The following is a 22,409-nucleotide window of genomic DNA, read 5'->3' as shown; positions in this document are numbered from 1 at the left end:
TGGCAAGTTTCTACTTTGTCAGAACTTCCTGAGAAAGAACTTCCTACAAACCTTCCTGCAAATATTCTTCACTCTCAAGTTAAAACACGTGAGACTTGATGCTTATTGTGAATTCTTCTGTGACTTCATTTTTTAATAAAGAATAAAAGTTGTCAAATCTGTCAGTATTACTATTAGCACAACTACTAATAATATCTACATGTATGCTGATTGCGTAATTATCAGTGAATCAACTTAAATCTTTAATAATCATTTTAGAATTTTTATGCATTTTAACAAATCTGATCATTTTGATAACCGTCAGTTTGTTCACAATAGTCATGATGAGTCTGTAGACTATAGAACTGATATTTGAGCAGATATTTAGGATGATCTTCTGAGTGAACTACGGACAAACATTTCTACTTTAGTCCAAAGATTCCAGAAGTCTTGTGGAGAAAGAGTGAAATCTGCTTTGTGTTTTTGACACTTTTTTAGGTCTGCTTTTAATTATTTCACAATCTGGGAAAGAAAAAATTTTGGCAACGTCTTGGTACAGAAAATCTTGGGATTAAAATTCTACTTCCTTTTAGTCTAACTGGATCTATTTATTGATAGGTTTAGATTGTAAAACATTTAGGCCAATACATTTTCACACACAGCCTAAGCCGAGCAGAAGTGTTTTTCTCAGACTTCGAAAAGCCATTGTCCAAAGCAAGACAACAAGTGAGGTTGTCGAGTGAAAGACTTGTTACAGTGTGTAGCATCCAGGCCTGAGCAGAAAGAAATGCAACACTAAAAAGAGGGAGCTGTCTCCTGTGTTCCCTGAAGACAGAGATGAAAAACCATCCACACACATTTTCAACAAGCTGAGGACTTTCTCTCACCGTCTTGTTCCGACTTCGTCAGCTCCACGAGCTTCTTCTGTTTCAGTGTGTCAACCACGTCTGCCAGACTTCCTTTACGTCGCTCGGGAGTCCCGAAGGCCAGGCCGATCACCGACTCCCCTCGATCCCTGGAACACTCCTCCGGCTTGGTAGGAGAGGTAGAGTTAGTCCAGTAAGGGTAGCCAGAGCAGCCTTTGCTGCCTTCATTGTCCTGAGAAGAGATAGACAACGAGCGTTTAAACTTCAACACCACAAATGAATGAAAAAGATCTGCAGAATTAAGCTTGACTGGTGACTAAAAGGGCAAGATTTCAGTAGAAAACAAGAAGACTGAACAAACCACAGAACAGTTCCTATTTTATCCCTTGGGCATGTCTGTCACGAAACATACCGGATTTGTCAAACGAGCTTGGCCGTCTCAGACATAAGTGTCCACACAAAGGGTGTCCAACTCCAGAGCAATCTGAAAATTTAATGCTCACCAGAACTTGACAATGTTGGTTTGTGTGGTAAAAGTTTGAACAGTGCAGGTCTATACATTTCCCAGGGAATTCACACATAGACTGCACTGCTATGCTAGCATAGTTAGCAAATGCTTGCTAACTATCCTAGAATAATTAGCTAATGCTAGCTAACTATACTAGCAGCATTATGCCAGCATTGTTAGCTAATTAACTAATGATGGCTAACTTAGTAATGCTAGCATAGTTAGGTAGCATTAGCTAATCATGCTAGCAGAGTTAGTCGAAAACAAAATTAGCTTATTGTTTAACAGTTCTTTCAGCTAAAATTGGTCTCAGCAGATCAAAGTTTTACATTTTACATTTCCACAAATGAATGAGTAACGTTTATGTGTCTGAAAACTTTCTATGCAGACATCTTGTTCATTTTTACCACAGCCACTTCATTATGCAGTATGGGCATAAAGTAATTTTTTTAGCTTTATGTGACGTTGGAATGGCCTTACTGGATCGGTACATTTATGTTTAGGACTGCATTTTATTTCTGGCGGAACCTGATATTGATCTACCTGCCACCAAGAACACTGTGGTCCACCCCAGTTCTATATTTTATACCACCTGCTTTTAGCGCGCTGTGAGTCATAATGTGACTGAAAATAAGATGTCAAAGCCAAGGATAATGCCTTTTCAGCCTGAGGAGTGTGAAAGCACCAAGACATGAGAATATGTCAGACTCTCAGAGAACAATCCCAGCTGCCTGAAATTTTTGTAAAGGGTGAACTCTGTAGTCGTTAACTCGTTTGAAATATATTTGCAAGACCTTTATTTTGAGAGCGAAAGGACGACAGGTTCAGTCATATAAAGACGTCTGAAGTGATTCTGATTTTATGGTTACCTCAAGTGGATACTTAAGATTTGGTCGTTATTAGACCTCAACGGTTCAGCGTGAAACTTTTTCTTTTTCTTCAGAAAGTTGATTAATTCTTGTCTAAAGTGCAAAAGCTACCTTTCCGCTGCCTATTAAGCACTTTTAGTGTTTTCCTCCGTCGGTATAAAGCGTCTATAATTATCAAGAAGATAATCCCCTCAACATGAGCACATTGTCCCACACAACAGACACTTGAGCACAGGTGTCCCAACACCGGAGCTATTTCAGGATGCTTTCTCCGCCCCCTTAGAGAGTGAGGGGATCTCCGAGAACTTTTGGAGGCTTATGTTTCAAAGACAACAGGCTTTGCTGAACACCAGGATCTTAAGACGCCCTTGAAATGGCTCCAACAAGGGGCCCCTGTTGTGCACTTTGTCTTTAAGCAGGAGATACCTCTGTAATGAAGATTGGGGCAAATGGAGGGAGCCGGGGCTTGGGGGTGAGGGGTAGTGTGTCACTTATAGACTGTTCAAGAGCAATTATTTTCTGCTTGCAAAGGAACAGTGGGGAAGATCTAAATGATCTGACGCAAGTCAATGACAAGATGAAGGTTTTACAGGGTCTTGCAAAACAGTTTCAACCCTTTGAGCTTTTTCTTTTTTTTATGTAACCACAACTTTGGAGTCAACTGGTTACAGGATGAAGACTTTGTCACCCTTTGAAGGCCATGTAAGAAACACATCAGTAAACATATAACAGGTAACAGGTGCTCTGTTTAAATGGGAAAGAAAGGTAGTTTTCAGTTGTTATAAAAATGCAGGAAGGAATGTAGGAAAAAGAAGGAAGCTCAGACGGGACAGGGCTTTCTCTGTCATGGGTCCTAAGTAATGGAACGACTTGCCTTTGCACGTTAGAGAGGCCCCTTCACTGTCCACTTTTAAAGCTCGTTTTAAAACCCATCTATTTTACTTGGCTTTCAACTCCAGCGGGATCCAGTTTTAAATTGTATGTTTGTTTGTTTTTTAAACTGTAAGAGTTTTTTTCTTTTTTTTAATTGTTATGTTGTGTTTTAATGTACAGCACTTTGTATCAGTTGTGGTTGTTTTAAAGTGCTTTATAAATAAAGTTGGTATGGTATGCTGTAGAAATCAAATATGACTTAAAAGAAATTTGACTTTGATAATTTAACAACTTGAAATTAGGCCTCTGTCTCTTTAAGAAACTCCTGCTCTTTCTGAAACTCCACCTTCAGGAAGTCATCACAACATGGCTCCTCCATTAACCCTTTAACAATGTTTTTACCAGTGTTTCACTGAGAAGTAGCTCGAATAATGAGCTCAGCTGATGCGCAATTCCCACTGGTGTTTGCTAATTACTTCTAGCTAGTCTAAAGGAGTTGAGTGGGGAAGGTTGGAGGAAACTGCAGCTCCAAGGAGGAGAGAGTTGAATGGTTGCCATGAGGATTAAAGGATTTCTCAAACATGATTGGAATAATCAAAGTAACACTCCAGGTATGTTTTTATAACATGATGAAAAACTCCAAAAAATAAATTATACACAATAAACCTGCAAAACCATTTTTATGTTTTGGATTTACAAAAAATAATTCTCTTTCCAACAAACAATATGGCTACTGTACACAATGTATTTCAGCTTCATTTATTGTTGAGTAGGTTAAAAAAAAAAGTTAAAATCATATCTTATTTTGGCTCATGTGACAAAAAACACTTCTGCTCTACTACATCCAGTCTGACTGAGTTTGAACTGTTTTGAAAAAATAATTGGTCTCTAGATGCAAAAATATTACATGCTACACTTTTGAAATGTATTTTTGCACAAAAACCAAAAAGTTTTATTGTTCATCCCATTACAACAATGCATTACTTTTTGTTGGTCTGTCACATCATCAAACACGCTTAAAGTTAGCGACTGTAAAGTTGCAAAAAGTGGTGCTGGATTTTGTAACTGAATCACTGACTTTATGGAGTCAAAATTTCCTTTTTGCTACAACTTTGTTATATTTATGGGACAAAATTCCCCTTTTGAACTGACTTGTTTAAAACTTCCCAGTATTCAGGAACATGTTTGCCTTGAGGCAGCTTTGAACATTGATGCTAAAGCAAAAAAATAAAAATAAAAATAAAAACAAATCAAAGTTTCAGCATAAATCCGCAATGCTTAAAGTTCGGATAAGATCGCTAAAAATGGCCGAATATGAAATTAAATCTTAAATATCCTCATCATTAAAGATGATGCTTTAATGGAGGACAATCTACATTATGGCTGTAAAGTTCTGCATTGGAATAGCGAAATGTGTTTGACTATAAGGACGGAACTGAAAGAAATCTCTTTCCAAGAACTTTCCTAAACTAAGAAGCTCAAGCGAATCCTGCTTCATCTGCTGGGAACCGAGAGAACCTAAAGCCGAGCAACACGTACACACACACACACACACACACATACACACACACACACATCCTCCACCCGAGAACACACTGCGGAGATGAGAAAATTCTGGGGGTATAACCCTCCAGAGGAGGACCCTCACAGGGCAGCCTGCAGCACTGCCTGCAGCAAACAGACCAGAAACAACTGCTGCTGTGTGAAAGTGTGTGTTCACTCCGGGTCAGTGTATATATATGGATTTAAAAAGGCGCACGCAAGAGTGCACAATCATCATTATGCATGAGAATTTGCAGACCCAGTGCGCTCCAGCATGTACTCCATGAGTGTTTTATGAGCTGCGTGGCCCCGAGTGTGTTCATTGTGTACACACACAGACACACACACGGCAACCGCATAATATTTCACAGAGCTGAGCTATAGCGACGCATCTCTGGCGTAAGGTAATGGTCCAGTTCTCAGCAGCCGAGCGTGATCCACGGCTCACCATCACGGCCGGGGCGACCGTCTCCCATTCGACGATGTCGGCCGCCGTTTTCTTCCCGACGGGCGGGGGCTCGTCTGGGCAGGGCCGGTCGCGCGGAGAGGTCGTGCCGGGGATCGTCTCCGTCGGGCCATCCCGCTCGTCTCCGGCCCAGGCCGCGTTGTTGTCCTGATCCGGGGCGTCCGCCTCCTCGGATGGCGGCAGGTGGAAAGGAGGCGTAGCTCGCATGGAAGACATCATTCTGTTGAAAACACAGATGAAGGAAATGAAAGAGGTTGATTCCTACAGTGAATGTGAGAACTTAAAAGCTCCACGTAAAACACAATTTATCTTCCTGCTCAGGGACAGCATTTGCTGAAAAAAACCCAAAAAAATATTCAGAGCAGTAATTAAGTGGAGTAGGCAGTAAATAGGACTGAAACGAATAATTAATCGGCCACTAATTTAGTAATTGATAAATCATTCACTCCAGTACACAGACACAAAAAAGGCCTTGTGATAAAAAAACATATTCATAGCAGTAATTGAGCTCAGTAATCAGTAAATAAGGCTGTAAAGATTAATTGTGATTAATACTGAAATAATCGGCAACTAATTTAGTAATCGATAAATCGTTACCTGGAGTACACAGACTGAAAAAAAAGTCATTTACTGAAACAAAACCAATATATTCAGAGCAGTCATTCAGCCAAAACTGTACAAAATATATATACATTTTGAATTTAAGATAAAAACACATTTCTCTGTCCATATTTACCCAAAATTCCTCAAATGGGATCTATTTTATATTCCCCTGATTTCAATTCAGGAAAGGAATGGACACATTTCTCTGTCCATATTTACCCAAAATTCCTCAAATGGGATCTATTTTATATTCCCCTGATTTCAATTCATTAAAGGAATGCGGTGTTATTGCAATTTAGGCAATAAAATGTTTATTTTTCTAATTTAAAAAAGCAACTGAGTTATTAGGTTTTATTAGGTTTTTTTTTGCATTTTTTTATGTATTTCTCATATTGTATAGGAAAGGTATAAGTTGTTCAATGAAAAGGCTGTCGAATGTGTACGTTTTTTATGCAATTAATCAATTAATTTCCAGAATAATTGATAGATTTATCAATTACTAAAATAATCGTTAGTTGCAGGCCACATTTTAAATAATCAAAACGACAACTGACGATGCATGCACACACACTAAAGCAGTCTGGTTGGGTCCAATTTTGCTCTTCCGACTAAAAACGGCAAAACGCACAGGCTGGTTGTCAACATCAGTGCTCCGTAAATCAGAGTGAGTTGTCCGTCTGAAATACGGAATCCCCTGGGTGCCCTTAAACATGAGTATGACCTTGTGTTAAAGAGGTATGAGCAGGTTTGCACTCTGTGTGAGTGGGGGTGTAAGGGATAGTGAACAATATTCAATTTACAGCGTGACTAAAGACTCATAATAGAATAAACCTGATTGTGAGAGAAAAGGGACAAATGGTTGAGGGAGTAAAAGTTCCCGCAACAAATCAAAGAGAGGTTGGAGAGTGAAGGTGAACTGTACAGGGTTGCTGTATCTGGGCACGACTCGTGTTCAGGGACTTTTTGGACCTTAATGTTCTGTCCGTGTCGCTTTTTACTGCCTCTTTTAGAGCGCGCCATGCAATGACTGCAACACAGATTAAATTAGAGGAGGGCCATGGGTGTTATGCCATGGAAAGTGAAACTTGCTCAACTCTGACCTGAAGAAGTTTGAGAACCCTTAGCAGAGTACCAAGGCAATGACATAATGTACATCTGTGTTTTAGCCTAAGAACAAACTGTACTGCTTCTAACCTGTTGCTTCAGTAACCCTTTATGCCGTTTGTCCTTCAAATTCATCGTGTTCAAGTTAAAGGTTTGCGTGTACCAAAAGAAAAACATTAGTTTATGTTTCAACCAACATGTTGCAGAGTTGGCTACATGGGTGGAGGCGAACTGCAAACAGGACTTCGTATGACTTTCTTCAGTGGGAACTTCCTGGTTGCCAGCATCTATAAAGGTCTCATTTCTAGAGTGAACACCTGAATCCACATTCAGGTAAAAACATTGTCTAGCAAGTTATGAGTCAAGCATGGGTCTGTAAATGCATCTGTTAGACTTTGGGTAAATATGCTTCAGTCAGGGCCACATCTTCTCCTGAGCATTTTATATTGTCTCCACAAATTCTCTTGGTAAAAATGTATCAAAGATTATAAAGGAAAACAGTCAAAGGATTATGTAGAGAAGTTCCAATCTTGTGCTCCAACAATATGGAAAATATGACGCAAATTGTTCTTCTCCCGGTTTAGTTTGTTTTTAGTGAAATCTTTAGCGAAAGTCCGGTTCACTTGGTCAGGTGTGAATACACAACTGCATTCTGAAGTGGACCAAAAAAAAGCCAACTCTGGTTCGCCTACAGACCTAGATTTTGTTTCGGTTGAAGTGAAATTTGGTGCAGGTCAAACACAAATGTGAACACCAAACACCCTAATCGTGGGAAGCAGTCTAGCGTGCAGGGCATTCTGGGTAAATGCAACCAAAACAAATAAGTCTAGTGCTAGCAGGACAAATGACTCCTGGTCTACTGCCAAAGACAAAAGAGAAATCCTACAACCACTAAAATATAATTCCATACCATTTTGTTTACATTTCATGAAGAAGGAGGTAGTACTTATATTTTCTTCATAGTTTTTTGTGTTGTTTCCTTCAGGGGTTCTTGGTGCAGTGCCACCGCAGGCAAGAAGGAGAATATGTTGCTTAACCGTCTCACAGTCTTAAGAGGTGGGTCCCATTAGACTCCATGAGTTTTTTTACTCTGTGAATTGACCCCGCGTGCGCAATTATGAGATTTTTTTGTGTATGTAGTTTCGGTAACTGACTGTCTGATGGGACAACCCCCTGCTTCCCTGCTCATGACATTCGCCGAACTCCTCCTGAGGATCACGCTAAGACGGTTAGAGTGTGTACCAGCTGAAAATGTAAATCCATCCATCCATTTTCTATACACCCTTGTCCCTAGTAGGGTCGGGAGGGGTGCTGGTGCCCATCTCCAGCAAACATTTCAGGCAAGAGGCGGGGTCACCCTGGACAGGTCGCCAGTCTGTCGCAGGGCAACACAGAGACAGACAGGACAAACAACCATGCACACACACGCTCACACCTAGGGAGAATTTAGAGAGACCAATTAACCTGACGGTCATATTTATCGACTGTGGGAGGAAACTGGAGTACCCGGAGAAAACCCACCATGCACAGGGAGAAAATGCAAACTCCCCGGGCCGGGAATCAAATCCAGAACCTTCTTGCTGCAAGGCAACAGTGTTACCTACTGCACCATTGTGCAGCCTAAAAATGTAAATAAATGTAGAATTTTTAAATTTGCTGTCCTTATGGCCAGACTACCAAATGTGAAGCTAGTTAAAAAAAAATCTAGTTTAAGAACAGAAATTGAAATTTAATTCACTTGTATTGTACTTGCTTTTTTTTGTACTTGCAAAGTTTTATTTCAAACTTGCCACAGGCGTCATCTTCCTTGCACACAGAGGGCATTTGAAGGCTTGTTCACAAGCAATCTTAGTCTCCACATGCCGATATGACTTGAGCTATTAAGACAGAAAACCAGCAACAACTAACACTAATCCCTGATCAACTCACAGAGTTGGTGCTGCAGCGATGAGAGAGCACTGAGGAGCCGAGGAAGGAGAAGACAGAAGACAGCCTATATTTAGCTGACAATATTGCTGCTGCTGTGTTTATGAGGGAGCTTCAGTTTTGGTTTCTTGGAACCGGAGTCTCATATGGCCAGGAATGCCCAGGCTCTCAACCCGCTGCCACTGATAGAGTTTCACCAGGCAGGGACCATTAGTTTGTTGGTAAGCACGCCGTAAGTCCTGTTGTGACTGCCTGGAGCAGGAAGATGTTCTTCTTCTTAACTGACCATCAAGTAAATTACCTGCTAACTTCTTTGTTTACCCAACACCACCAGTGATGGACTTTTTTTGTGGTCTGGATGTTTCGTACTGTTTAGTTAGACTTTTTCAATTAAACATGGCTTATTAAATGTTCACATAGATTGCAACAAAATGTTACATATGGAGAACTCACAGTGGATGTTTTTGATACTGTATGTGTGACTGGCTCTCTGCACGGGGTGCCCTTTATCGGGGGGCAGCACAAGAAAAAGCCAAGTCAGAATGACTTTTTAATTTTTTAATCAAAGCTGAAATGCTCACTGTTTTTAAGAACTCTGGACTGCATGTTTCTATTTTTATTTATATCTAGTTCATGTCTTAAACAATTTTTTATGAAACAGTTTAAGATTCAAAAAATATTTTATCTGAAACATTTTTTTTTTTTTTTTGGCGTGAGGATCTTCTGGCATCCGTGGCCATTTGTCCTATGTCTCTGTTTTGATGTTAAAAAATAACTACAGGGATAAAAAAAACACACAGAATAATAATATTTCTAACAATAATAACAGTATTTCTTACAGAATAAGAAACATAAAGCAACCTTAAACTCTTTATGTTTTTACATGTACTTAATGTCGACATTTTTGGCTCTGCAAGATTTTAAATGAAATGAGATGTAATAGGTCCTTTATTGTATTTGTAGACCTGTTCCAATAAGCAAAAAATAAATTAATTGCATAATAAAACAAAACAAGTTTGTTTATTTCAATTTGCGTGATTTAATGTTTTTTTAAGGACAATTTTATTTATAGAGACTTCATAATTCATTTTATTCGTTGCTTCTGTTGCTTTATTTATTTATTCTGGTTATTTAAAGCGTCTTCCAGTTCCACTGTTAAATTAATTCAAAGTTTATTTATCTTTGAGAATGTGCTCTTGTATTAATATGCCATTACCATTATATTACTTGAAAAAAAATAGTATCTAAACAACAATGTTGTCGTCTATTGCAATAACTTCTGGGACAATTGATAGTCCAACAAAATGTGTTATGGCGACAGGCCTAGATACTCAGAATTATATTGCAAGTTTGAGAAGCTCAACAGGAAAAAGTAAAGGAAAAAGTGCCTTGACCCAAAGCAGTTTTCCTACGAGGAATTTTCAGAGCACCTATGGAGTATGAGCTTTACTCTGAAGTAGATTTCTACCTTCTACCTACAGTGTTACAATAAGGTTACCTGAAGGTGAACTTTTAAAAGCACTTTACTGGGGTAAATACAGGGGTAAGCACACTTTTGGTACCCTTTAGATAACCTTTGAGCTATGTACAAGTACCATGTAGGTACATTCATAGGTTTCCCCAAGAGTGAACTGAGTGTACCCCAAAAATACCCCCTTAAATATATTGTATGTAAGCTTGTAAGAGCACTCAAGGGTACAGCACTGAATAAATACTGTAGGTACCATGTAAATATCCTGTAGATACATTATAGGTACACTGTGAGCATAAGCACCTGGTAAGTACAGACTGAACACAGGGCAATGATATGTACTACTGTTGAATTGAAAAGTATCAAACACTACGTGGTATGTCTTCATCAAGTTGTGTCTTATCATCAACCAAGTACTAAAGGTTAAAAACTAAACCTTATGTTTATAAAAAAAAAAGGTGTTGAACATCTTTCCTGACCTCAAATGGGTTGAACGGATCAATGTCATCTTTGTGAACAGGGTGTGTTTTTTCAAAATAAATAAATAAATAAATAAAACAAGCAATTATAGAAGCAGAACAAGAATCTCCCAAAGACATTAATGGCAGAATGACTTTGGGTAACTAGTCACAAAAAACAAGTTCTTGGTGATGCTGATGTGACTACTCTTCTACTGCTCCCACTCATTGTTGTTTTAGAGTATGATTCAACGTCTGCCCCTTTGCCGGCTGCCTTAGAAGATTTTACAGCCTATAGCTTGGAGGAAAACTTGACTAAACAAAGTGGCGATAGCGGACAGCTAGCAGTAACTCAGAATCCCTTTGTGAGTGGAAGAGAAACGAAAACCAGGGTCGGAATTTGGCAGGAGAGCGTTTGTTCAGATCTGGCCTGGAACCTGGCGACTTGGGTGGAACAATCAGGCATTGTGGAGTGTGTGGACGGAGAGGGACCTGTGACAGATGAGAGTGGGAGAGAGAGGGCCTCTAAGAAAAACAGAGCACAAAGCACCATTCACAGGCCAGGTCCTTCTGCCACTTGTGGAGCGAGAGAAGGGCTCCGACAAAGGCCTCCAACCGGACCAATTGGGTGTAAAATCTCCGGCCGTCCCAGCTGGATACAACGGAGGAAGTGGGAAAAAGAGACAGAGAATAAGAGGAGGGCAGAAAAAAAAGCGGAGGGAGATTGTTTGTCTTTTGGACAGTCCAAGCAAGAAAATAAAGGAAAAGAGAGCATTCTGACGGTTTCACTGGAAACAAAGACACTCTATGGCAACGCAATCTCAACCCCCTGAGAAAGACAAAATCATGAGTGCATGCTTATAAAACTTTAAGAAATGCAGAAAGTAAAACATTTATCAGTTGTCCATATTCAGAGAAAAGACATATTTACAAGACTCCAGAGTCTTGAGAAACTCTGACGTTTTCTCAGCTGTCCATGACAACATAGGCAGAGTGACAGAGCCACAAGTTAAGTAAAGGAAGATCAAATCGTTTCAATTAAAAGTGGAAGAGAGCAAAGGGACAGGCAAAACCCAAGTTCTAGGAAAAATTTAAAAGGTACGATTTTAGAACCATAATAAGTATTTCCAAGAAGACCTACTAAGCCCAGTGGTAGAGGTGGCAGGGCAGTCCACCAGCAGCTCCACCGTGATGAACTTATAAAAATTTTGAGATGCATATGACATAATTTGGTAATAATAGTGCATGAGGCCAACGGATAGCTGTAGGGTTGGCGCAATCAGTGCGCACATCCCAACGTGTCAACTATAGACCCGACTTAATTTGTCTTTACTGTCACTGATACGGGTGCATAAAAAAATCATAAATAACATAAACAACACTCAGTCTGATGGGAGGGCAGGTGAAGTCTGGTGGCCCAAAAAGCTTATAGTACACAGGGGGAAACCATGCACAAACACTGGGGAAAGTTGTTTCAAAGATCTCTATAAACGTTTGATCACCAACTCCCTGCCAACATTTTATTCAGATTATAACTAAAAACAACAGGCTAACACAATAAGGTACTTGGCTAACAAGCAGAAAACCTAATTAGGAGATACTCCAGTAATTTATTGGTAAATTTCATAAGAGTTTAAAGTCAGCTTTCCAATTTTTTGAAAACAGAAAAACTACTGAGTTTCTTATGTCATCACCAGTGCAACTATAGGCAAAAGTGAATAAGATGCTAACATGTATATTTGTAGTTTAATTAAATATGGGGTTAAAAAAAAAAAAGAGCCGTTGGTCCTGCTTTTAAACCCCGTTTTTTTTTTGTTTTTTTTTCTGTACTCTCATTAGATGGTTGCATAGCGCTGCAAACACAGACCACAGTCAAAGGTCAGACATGTGGAATGTGAGCACACACATGCCGCCCTGTTTTCTCCAAGAGATTCCCTTGTCCCTGCTCTTTTCTGCTAAAAATAGATAAACCCAATTGCAGGGCCAGTCACCCCCGAAACCGGCCCGTTTTCGTCGCTGCCGTTTTAGCAAGAAAAGCAGTTTTCTGACTTTGCCATCAGAGGCAACTCTGCGGTTCTGTGGTACCTACAAATAGCCTCTCCCCCGTTTTAAAGCTTTTGCCGCTTATCGCCAATGACCGCAGGTATTCGCTTGACCTTCCCGTGACTCAGGTGAAACAATGAGGAGAGGTAAACAGAGGGGCGGATGCTGCGCGCGATTGTCGGCTCACATAACTAGCTACATCAATCAGCTGTCAGAGTCAAATCCTTCCGCTGCTCTCAGGTAAACACAAGTCACTGTGAGACTCTGGAAATAATTCATGGATTTACCTTGTTAGAAGATTCTTACAACCAAAGGGTAACGGTCAAGGCAAGGTGCGGAGAACAACTGATTTGTTTATTTTTTTAAGATTTCAATGTTATTTTTTCTTTGTTCTTTTAAAACACTTGACATGATGATATGACTTTTACTAGTTTTGTATTCTATGTTTTTAATCAACAGCATCAGTGATGAGGGACTTTAGCAAGATGCTTGGCAAGTCTTGGCAAGCTGTAGTATATAACTTTTGTGACAAAATGTTTTTAACAAATTTGTTAAAATTACCATTGTCATGACAATATGACAGTTGATATAAAGTATGACTTTTCTACCATAGTTTTTATATTTTACCAATGTACTACTGGAAGGCAGTCATGAATAAAAGTAAAAGCTAAAAAATAAGCGAGTATTTGTTTATTTTTGTGAACAGGTGAGAGCTGAACAAAATATCAAAGCACCAAGTTGAGTCAAGAATAATAATAAGAACAAATGTATTATATCTTTCGCATTTTTGTGTCGAAACGCTGTATTCCTATGATGTGTTAATAATCTAAATCTTCACAAGAACACTCCTTCTCTCGCAAGAGTTTACCGAATATTTTAGCGTTCCAAAATAAACCGGATCATCATCCCTCATCAGGCGGACAACTGCTGCAAACACAGAATCCGTCTCCATTAGGCTTGTTAATGGAAATATCAATCAAAGCCAACGATAGGACCCTCATAAAGTGATGAATGTGTCGTTTGTACAGCGGCCACAGACCCGTAGCTGCTGTGCATTTGGGCCTCTGTGTTCAGGGTCCGTACCGTGATGCTAAGCAAAGAAGAAAAAAAACCCGCAGACCCCCAGAAATCCAGAAGTGGTTGTGGCGACCGACACCCTCTCTTGTGCTTGTTATTTTTCCTGGCCCGCGAACACACCCGTAGCTTACACAAATACAGTACACATATACATTTATCTGCTCCGTGGCAACCATACAGAGCCAGCCACTGAAGAAGCCATTGAGGACCAAAGTCAACACACGCAGCGGCTCAGAAAGGGACCGTTTGTTTCCTCCTCCCCTCAAACCTCACATTAGGTAGAAATTATGAACATTTTGTTTCTGAATCATAGGCTTCCTCAGTGTACCAGAAACAGCTAGCTTTATTGTGAGAGAACGTCAACATCTGAATGAAGCATCACGTTAGAAATAGACCTGAAAAACAACAAATTCTCCATTTTAACAAGCAGAAGTGAAAACTAGACTGTAACCTGTTCACTTCTCTGCAATCTTTTTATTTCCATCTGTTTTATTCCTACCTCCATTCCTCTCTCAGACACACTGAACACCTTGTAGAGGTGTGTACCATAAGGATCTCATGGAGTCTTACACCCAACTTGAAGGACCTCTTGACCTCTATAGGGACGGACGTGAAGTACCAATAAGCCAATTACACAACTTTTAAGCCTTGCTGTGCTGGAACCACACCAGGCTCCTTCCAAAGTTATTGGTACTCCGGATAAAGATGAGTAAAGGCTTTAAGGGAGCAGCTTTATGTGCAATCAAGTAATTATGTTATGTTCATTTGTTATAAAGATGCTACATATATCAAATATGACTTAAAGGAATATATTATTGACTTCTTATTCCAACACCTTGAAATTGGGCCTCTGTCTCTTTAAAAACTCCTGCTCTATCTGAAACTACACCTTCAAAAAGCCATCATAACACCGCTCCTCTATTAACCCTTTAACAACGTTTTTACCAGCGCTGTCCTGAGAAGTAGCTCCTATAATGAGCTTAGCAGATGCGCAGTTCCACCAAGTGCTAATTGGTGCTGGCTAGTCTTAAGGAGCTGAGTGGGGGAGCTGAAGGAGAGCTCTGTGAAGCAGGAGCTTGGAAACTGAAGCTCAGAGGAGGAGCTGCATCTTGAAGGCGGAACTGGGTTCACTCAGGTGTTTTGCGCAGCTGCATTGTTGCTACGGGAGATTAAAGAATTTCTCAGATGCAAATAAACAAATAATTCAGTTCCATTTTAAAATAAAAAAAATACACATTTTATTGCATTAAATCAATTATGTTATCATTATGTTATCATAATCAATTATGTTAGATTATGAAGTTCCTTTAGTGAACGATTCCTCATTGGTACCAAAGGAAGCATCTGCAGATAAAAAGCACCTCTGACATCAACATGTGAACAGCTCCTCCCTTTCTGCTTGACTTATCAATACAGTGTAGGGCTGATAATCCAATTATTACTTTTGATTTAACAATTAAAAATGTGATAGCAAAAGATGTTTAATATGAGTTGTTTTTTTTTTTTTACATAATCTGAAGCTAAAACTGTCAACTGAGGAGTTTTTGGGAGTACATATTTAGAGATAAGGGCTTTTTTTTCTTAAATGCAAAATGTGTATATATTTTGGCACAATTTTAGCTTATTTACAACCCTGAGTGTGTTGTTTCAGAAAATTGCCTTTTTTCATACCTTACCTTTTATTCATGTAAGAAAAAGCAGCAATCTACTACAAACAGAGCTGAATTTCTTTTCAGCTTTTTTTTCCCTGACATCTTTATGAAAGGAGTCGGTTTCTGCTGAGGGTCCTTTATATTTGTTAGAAGCAAATAAAAATCCTATTACGTGACATATAAACATGGCACAAAGTTGGAGGTCGATGTGGTTAAAAATATATACAAATATACAAACTAATTTTCGCTGTCTTCCAAATAAAGTCTTCTAAATATGGAAAGTACAACACAAAGATTAGGATATTGTTTGTAGATTTTTGCTTGCTTATTTTTTAAACCAGGTAATTCTGATAGATTTTATCTTTCAAATCTACAATGATTTACACCTCCCTTTTATATGGAAACCAGGCTTTTTAATATATATATATATATATATATATATATATATATATATATATATATAATCTCAATACAATCTCAATACAATCTCTAATTAAAAATGAATAAAAATAGTCTAAGACAGTCTTGGCTCATATGGTAAAACATATGGACAACACCTTAATTCATGCATTACCTACTTTTCAAGAGAGGAAGATGCTAATTGTTTTTAGCATGAATTTCCCTACATCTCCATGGCAAAACTAACAGCTTCAAGAGGCCAAATGGTACACTTGTCAGCAAATCCAGCTGCATTCGGGTTGGAATGAATCTAGAAGATTAAACAATCAAACAGGAGGTGGATTTTAAAGGGGGTTCAGGTTTCCAGTATATCGCCGACAGTGACGTCTATTTCGAGGTGACTTCAGTGTTAGAAAGTTATCAAAAGAAGCTGGCGGCCCTGCGACAGCTGCGCTCACACATGACTGATCCCATTTGCCCCGAGGCTGGCAGCAGAGGGAAAGTGAGCTTTAGTAAGTCATTACAGGACTCCAGGGGTCTCCCCGAAAGCCGAGGACAATCATCAGACAGCCGTGTTTGACATTCTTACGAGGTAATTCGCCGCGTTCATCCATCCCTGATATTTATAATGTACTAGATGCTCACTTGAGACGATGTTTTGGCACGGAGGAGCCAAAACTCTGATTAAGAACGGTGCTGAGGACGTTAAAGCTGCATGTAAATTAGCGGTTTTATTTATTAGTTTGATTCTGCGCACATTCAAACAGCAAAATAATTAACTTTTCATTTGCAGTGTCATTTCTTTTTAACTGAATTTTTAAAAATAATGGCTTTGGAAATTCCACGACAGACTGCAGGAGAAAGCCATTTTAAAGTTTAATGCAAGCAAAAGAGAATAAAGCAAGAAGCTCTGGATCGTATCATCGTCTGCCGTGGCGTCCAAACAGGTGGCTTTTAGAGCACCCAGGAGGCGTGAATGCCCGCTTAATCCCAGATTAAGACTGACAAGGCGTTTCGCTGCGTGGCCTCGTTGTAATCCCTGTTGCCTCTCTATCCTCTGACAATGAGCTTTGTTCCCCTATCTGAGAAAGAGGATTTCCTCGGCTTTGTTAGCGTGAAGTGACTGCATTATTCAAAGGCCGGCCACTTTCGTGGGCCAGCCACCGAAACAACATGTTTTCGCACAATTATTGACGTTCGTGAATGCGTAAAGCGTACAGATGGTCGTAACGAGCGGTCCCACAGAAGTCCAGCCGAGACTTCCGTTTGTGTCTCGTGTCTCGTTGGCGGCAGACGTCTCCGTCTGCCAGGAGGAGGAATGGAGACGGTGAAAATGTGATTACTTCAGCATTCTGACACTTTTACCCAAAAGATTTCTGAGCAAAGCGTCAACATGGTACAAGTCTAGTATTTTTGAGATTTAACTGAGAATATTGTCTTCACTTAAAGAAAACCTGAGATTTAAGGTGAGCTGTTCAGCTTCCTGTTTGGTGGTTGGATCGTCACTTGATCGTCCAGTAGACTCAATTCAATTGGGGACCAAGGTTCAAACATTTGTGTGTGAAATGAACAAAAGAATTTGAAAAACCTCTTCTCCTCTTTGCCTGTGGAGAACCACTGCAGGAAAGGAAAACCTCCGAAGAAGACATGAGCACAACTTGCTTCTTCACAAAATGTAAATGTAGCGCTCAACTCTCACGTTTGTTTTGGTTGTATTTACCCAGAATGCCCTGTGCGATAGTCCATTTCGTACTTTTGGAACGGACTCCGGTCCGCTTGGTGTTCACATATGCGTTCAAACCGCACCAGAGTTTACTCCAACCAAAATGAGGACAAGACCTTTAGGTGTACCAGCATTTTCTGTTTTGGTCCCCATCAAAGTGAATGCAACCTTAGACTGATGCAGTTTAACATTCGTCCAGTGATTATGATGGAATGGTTGTTGCTTTTCTGCTTTTCCTTTTAAGACCAACATATAATCAAGCAATCAACTGAACAGAAGCGACGACACTTCCATTCAGTTCAACAGTGTCGTCACTTCCATGGCTAAAAACTAAAACTTTATACATTTCTGCTTTCAATGTATGTAACAAAAAATAAATAAAGTGCTGGCAATATTATTACTGTAATAATGGCAATGTCATCTACCATCAATCCCAATTCCCACTCCTCTCTTTTCCAATTTTCCAAACAACACACACCCAACATGCTGAATATCTTATTGAGATGCAAAGTGTGACAATTGTAAATAATTATTGCATTCCTAGCAGCCCATTTTCAGATTGATATTGCAAATACTGATATCATTGGAACTCACACTCAAAGGCTCTGTTTCAGTCTTTAGAAAGCGTTTGGTACAATCTAAATAGTTTATCATGAGTTAAGTCATGAAGACAGAAGAAGGGTAAAATCCTGAAGAGATTTATTATTGGTTCATACTTGCTGAGAAAATAACAGATGAATAAAGTAAGTAAATCAGTTCAATTCTCTCCCAGTCTCGTGCTGAGACTCTCCACTCAGCACAAGGTATCCATTGTTTTTGAGGATGATATGTATTGTTCATGACGCACAAGCTCCAACTTCAACTTGTTTTCACAAGCTAGCCAATAACTAAAGCTAATAGCTAAATGTATTACAGAAAAAACTTAAATCAAAGCGAATTCTCCACATTTGGATTTTAACCGGGACCCAAATAAATTGGTAATTCCTGAAAGTCTGGGATTCATACCTTTGATTTATTAAAGACGCAGACCTTAAATTCTTCCTCTGACCATGCTAAGGTATGTTAATTAAGGACACCTCCCAAAAACCAACCAACCGGCCAGAAGTTCATGCAGCCAGGAACAACAAACTACAGCCAGCTTAGAGAAGATTAATCTGTGGAGGTTGGTATCCTATAAAATGACTTTGGCATACAGGAAAAATATTATATGTATTGGAAAATATTTAGAGAAGTAAGAAACATTCAGTTAATAAAATGTAGGAAAGAATTATTCTGGCTGCACAAATGTTAATTTTGTGGGTGTCTCTATAGTGAATGAATAACGTTGAGCCTTAAATTAATTTTTTTTTATTAGGTCATTTACTTGATGGGGTTGATATAATATCCTGAACTTGAAGTGACTCAGTGTATGTTTTCAGTAAACTTCGGGGAAATAGGAAAAAGGAAAAAGAAACGTAGTAAGGAGGAGTGTAACAAGACCTTGTGCAACAACATTTTCATCAAAATTCGTCTTTAACTGCTAGAGCTCGGAAATAAATTCAGGATCAGTATCTTGTTTAGAAACTTTCTGGCTTTTATAAGATGAGTTTCATACCTTGTTATAATAAGAAAGATTATAGTTATAACGACACATAAAAATACGTTCTTCTGACAAGATACAACTTCTCAAAATTCTCACTCCGTTTCTACTAGATGACACTCAAACATCCCATGAGCGTTTTACTGTCATGGGGTTCCTTGTTTAAATGTGAACCTACTTTGGTTTTAGCAAGAAATAAAACTCGTCTTCACAAGTTTTATGAGTTGTTGAAATGGCAATGTTTCTCGTTATGACGTGTTTTATATCTCATTACAATGAGAAAATTTCTCATTGTAACAAGGTGCTGCTCCTGAATTTATTTCAGGAGCAGCACCTGAAATAAATTCAGGTGCTGCTCCTGAGGTGGTACAGAAACAGGTAAATGTTTCTGTACCATCTAGCTGCTGTTAGCATGTTAGTTTTTCTGGTAAACAAAGTGATATTGTTATGTGCCCCATATATAAAAGTTACTGATTTAAGCATAATCATTCTTTAACTATATGTAACACTTTATTAGACACACAAGAATGTAGTTGTTCAGTTGCCTTGTTGTGTTAGAGTTGGCTAATAAAAACTGCTTTGGGGCTAGCTAACAGCACTCAGTTACAAAAGACTTCAAGAAGCCCTAGCTAATTTGAAAGCAATTCTGTAGATACATTTCAGGCACTTAGCAAAACGAATTAATTTGTAAGCACTGTGAAAATACTGTGACATTAGCTGCTAACGCTAAAAAGATAAAACTAAAGAACTATTCTGGTGGATTTATTGTTTTTTTCCTAGTCTGCATTTGATCTTTTCTCATTGCAAATTTTAAATACTGAAAGACAGCAAACGTGAGCCGAGCAACAATTCTTTAAAACACGAGACCGGCATAATCCCATATAAATATCAGTTAAACATGCAGCACATTATTTTACATTATTTTTGTGACTTTTGAGAAAAACTTTACTCAATTTGTGAAATGGAAAAATTTGGATTCCTTGTATTCTAAAAATACCGCCGAAAGTTCATCTTCTCACGTGAACCCAACGTCAGGAGCTGGATGCATTGTACACACGTAGCAACAAGAGAGGCTAATAAAAAACACAGAATCAAGTGAGACAAAATTCCCTTGCTGGTTTACCACGTCAGGTTTTGTGAAAACAACTTTCAATGACCTCAATGTTTTGTTTCAAAGTCCAACAACAACTAGATCAGCAAGTTAGAGTTGATCAAATGGTTATTACCAGTCTAACATTCAGCATTTTTGTTTAAATTAAAATTGAACAGTACTAATGGGGTGAAAGAAAAAAGTTTCAACATATTTCTCTGTGCTGAAACAGAACAATGTTTGATCTGAAAAAACCATTTGAAAATATGTCCATGCTTTTCCAATGTGTGGAGAGTCAGTAATTAATTAGAACGAGCTTAACGTTGGACTTAACAGAATAAATAAAAAATAAACCAAACACCTCACCCAAAATCTGTGCAGAGAAATCTGTGCAGAGAAACTATTTCTATCCATTTCTCCTGCTGCCTTGTATCACTTTGTGGGGATTCTCTGTCATCTGCGAGCTCTCATCCACTCCTTTTATCCGTTTCTCTCTCCGTCTCAACACCGGGTTTGTCGGCTATAAATCACAATTAAGGGTTTCATTAGTTATGGCTGATTTATTAAGACCCAGAGCTTATCTCAGGGCCTTTCGGCCATATTTTAGCCGACTACAAGAGCTCATACATAGTTATGAGGCGTGTTGTTTACTGTATGGCATAAAGAGGTCATAAGTCAATAGATATTAATTATTGAGTAAGGCTCCATAGGTTAAAGTAATTGTATCCAGATGATAAATCTTCTCCCTTTGTGTATTTTGAGCGCGTATCTAAATGTGTACCTTCTAATAACGATAAATTGGCAACAGCGTGTTAAATCTGTCTCTATTATCAGCACGTGATGCAACGTTTGGAAGGGAGCCAGTCATTTTGGAGTCCCATCCAAGGGATTTGAGCAAACATACTCCGGAGGTGCTTGTCCTCTTCAACACAAGCACATAAATTAGGCCTGCGCTCATATCAGAGTTCCTTCAGTCCCTCCGTGTCTGCAGAGTATAACACGGTTTTCCCTCGTAAATCACAGCCTATTTATCGCACTTCATATCAGACACTGCCAGCAAACAGACAACTGAGATAAGGTGGTACACATACACCGTATTTTCTTTTTCTCTCTCTCTCTCTCTTGTTCAGCCTACCCTGGAACAGCAATTAACAGCTTTTTAACTCCAAATTGGCCCCCAAACCCTCCCCAACCACTGGGCCTGACTCCAAAAATCACTTGTTTGTCTTTTTCCTCCTCTCCTTTGCTTAGCCTCTATCTGCCTGACAAACTGGCAAAGCCTGCTGCTTATCCCATGGCACCTTATGGTCCGGATCACTGAACTACAGGAGGAATTCAGGATTAGTCAACTTTTGAACAGGTGAGCTTTAGCATGTTTACACCCATTTACTGTAGCTGCGGTTTGCTTTAACTGTAAAACTGCGCAAATTGAAATTATGAAAATGAATTTGCTTAATAGAAGCTACGACAATGAGGTGGTTTTTCAGCCATATCAACATTTTTTCCACATTTTTCGAGTCACTTGATCTACAGCTAGATGTTACTACTGGCAAAAACGCCGAAGGAGATGACAAGAAGTGGTAGGAGGATGACAGTTTTTTTTGTTTTTTGTTTTTTGTTTTCCGGACAATGTCCAGCTGGCTCCTCCAGAGTTCTCACAGCATCACACAGTTCATAAAATGTTGTGTGTCATTGAATCCGTAGCTCTTGAAGTGGGAGACTACAATTTCCCCAAAACGGCGCATACATAGCCCTCCCCTTGTCAGTCCCCTTGGGTCAACAATGCATAGAACATTCGTAGAATATAGACAAAGATTCATGCACATTTGTTAAGGAAACTAAAATTAAAAATAAAAAGAAACAATTATCAAAAGTGATTCACAAATTATTTTCTATGAAAGAGCTAAGTCATAAGATCAAAAACAAGTTTGTGCACTTGTTTTGTCAGACAACAAAAGCGCACACTGTAATTACAGGTAATTGTTCACGCACACGTGTTTTCCCACATCCACTTTCCTGCGGCTCCTGGTGAATGACTAATTGGGGGTGACAGAGAACAAAGGAGAAGATTAGGAGACTGAGCCTGTGACACAACACCACAGGTCAGGAGCGGGTTTAGTCTCTGTGATTATGGACGGGCAGGAGTCACCGAGGGACACAACCAGAGCCGACTCCTCTACA

The 22,409-nt window shown here is 39.2% G+C and overlaps 1 protein-coding gene across 3 annotated transcripts in view; it reads right to left on the bottom strand.

Annotated features, from left to right (window-relative positions):
- Positions 1 to 801: 801 nt before the first annotated feature.
- LOC106937266 (transcription factor SOX-6-like) overlaps positions 802 to 22,409 on the bottom strand; it is a 54,340-nt gene continuing 32,732 nt past the window's right edge. For 2 of the 3 annotated variants that reach the window (XM_015018678.1, XM_015018680.1), the window contains 2 exons: positions 5,086 to 5,323; positions 802 to 1,077 (listed from right to left, as the gene is read on the bottom strand). In XM_015018678.1, coding sequence (XP_014874164.1) covers positions 841 to 1,077; positions 5,086 to 5,322 — 474 coding nt within the window. In that variant the 5' untranslated portion in view covers position 5,323 and the 3' untranslated portion in view covers positions 802 to 840. Of the gene's footprint in view, positions 1,078 to 5,085; positions 5,324 to 11,350; positions 11,358 to 22,409 lie in introns of those variants that run through there. The other variant, XM_015018681.1, reaches the window with a different exon arrangement.

The sequence above is a fragment of the Poecilia latipinna genome, unplaced genomic scaffold, assembly GCF_001443285.1.
Source record: "Poecilia latipinna isolate Pla-1442-1.1 unplaced genomic scaffold, P_latipinna-1.0 Scaffold2307, whole genome shotgun sequence".
NCBI lineage: Eukaryota > Metazoa > Chordata > Actinopteri > Cyprinodontiformes > Poeciliidae > Poecilia > Poecilia latipinna.
Note: the sequence above shows the minus strand (reverse complement) of the source record. Positions and strands in the feature narration are given on the sequence as shown.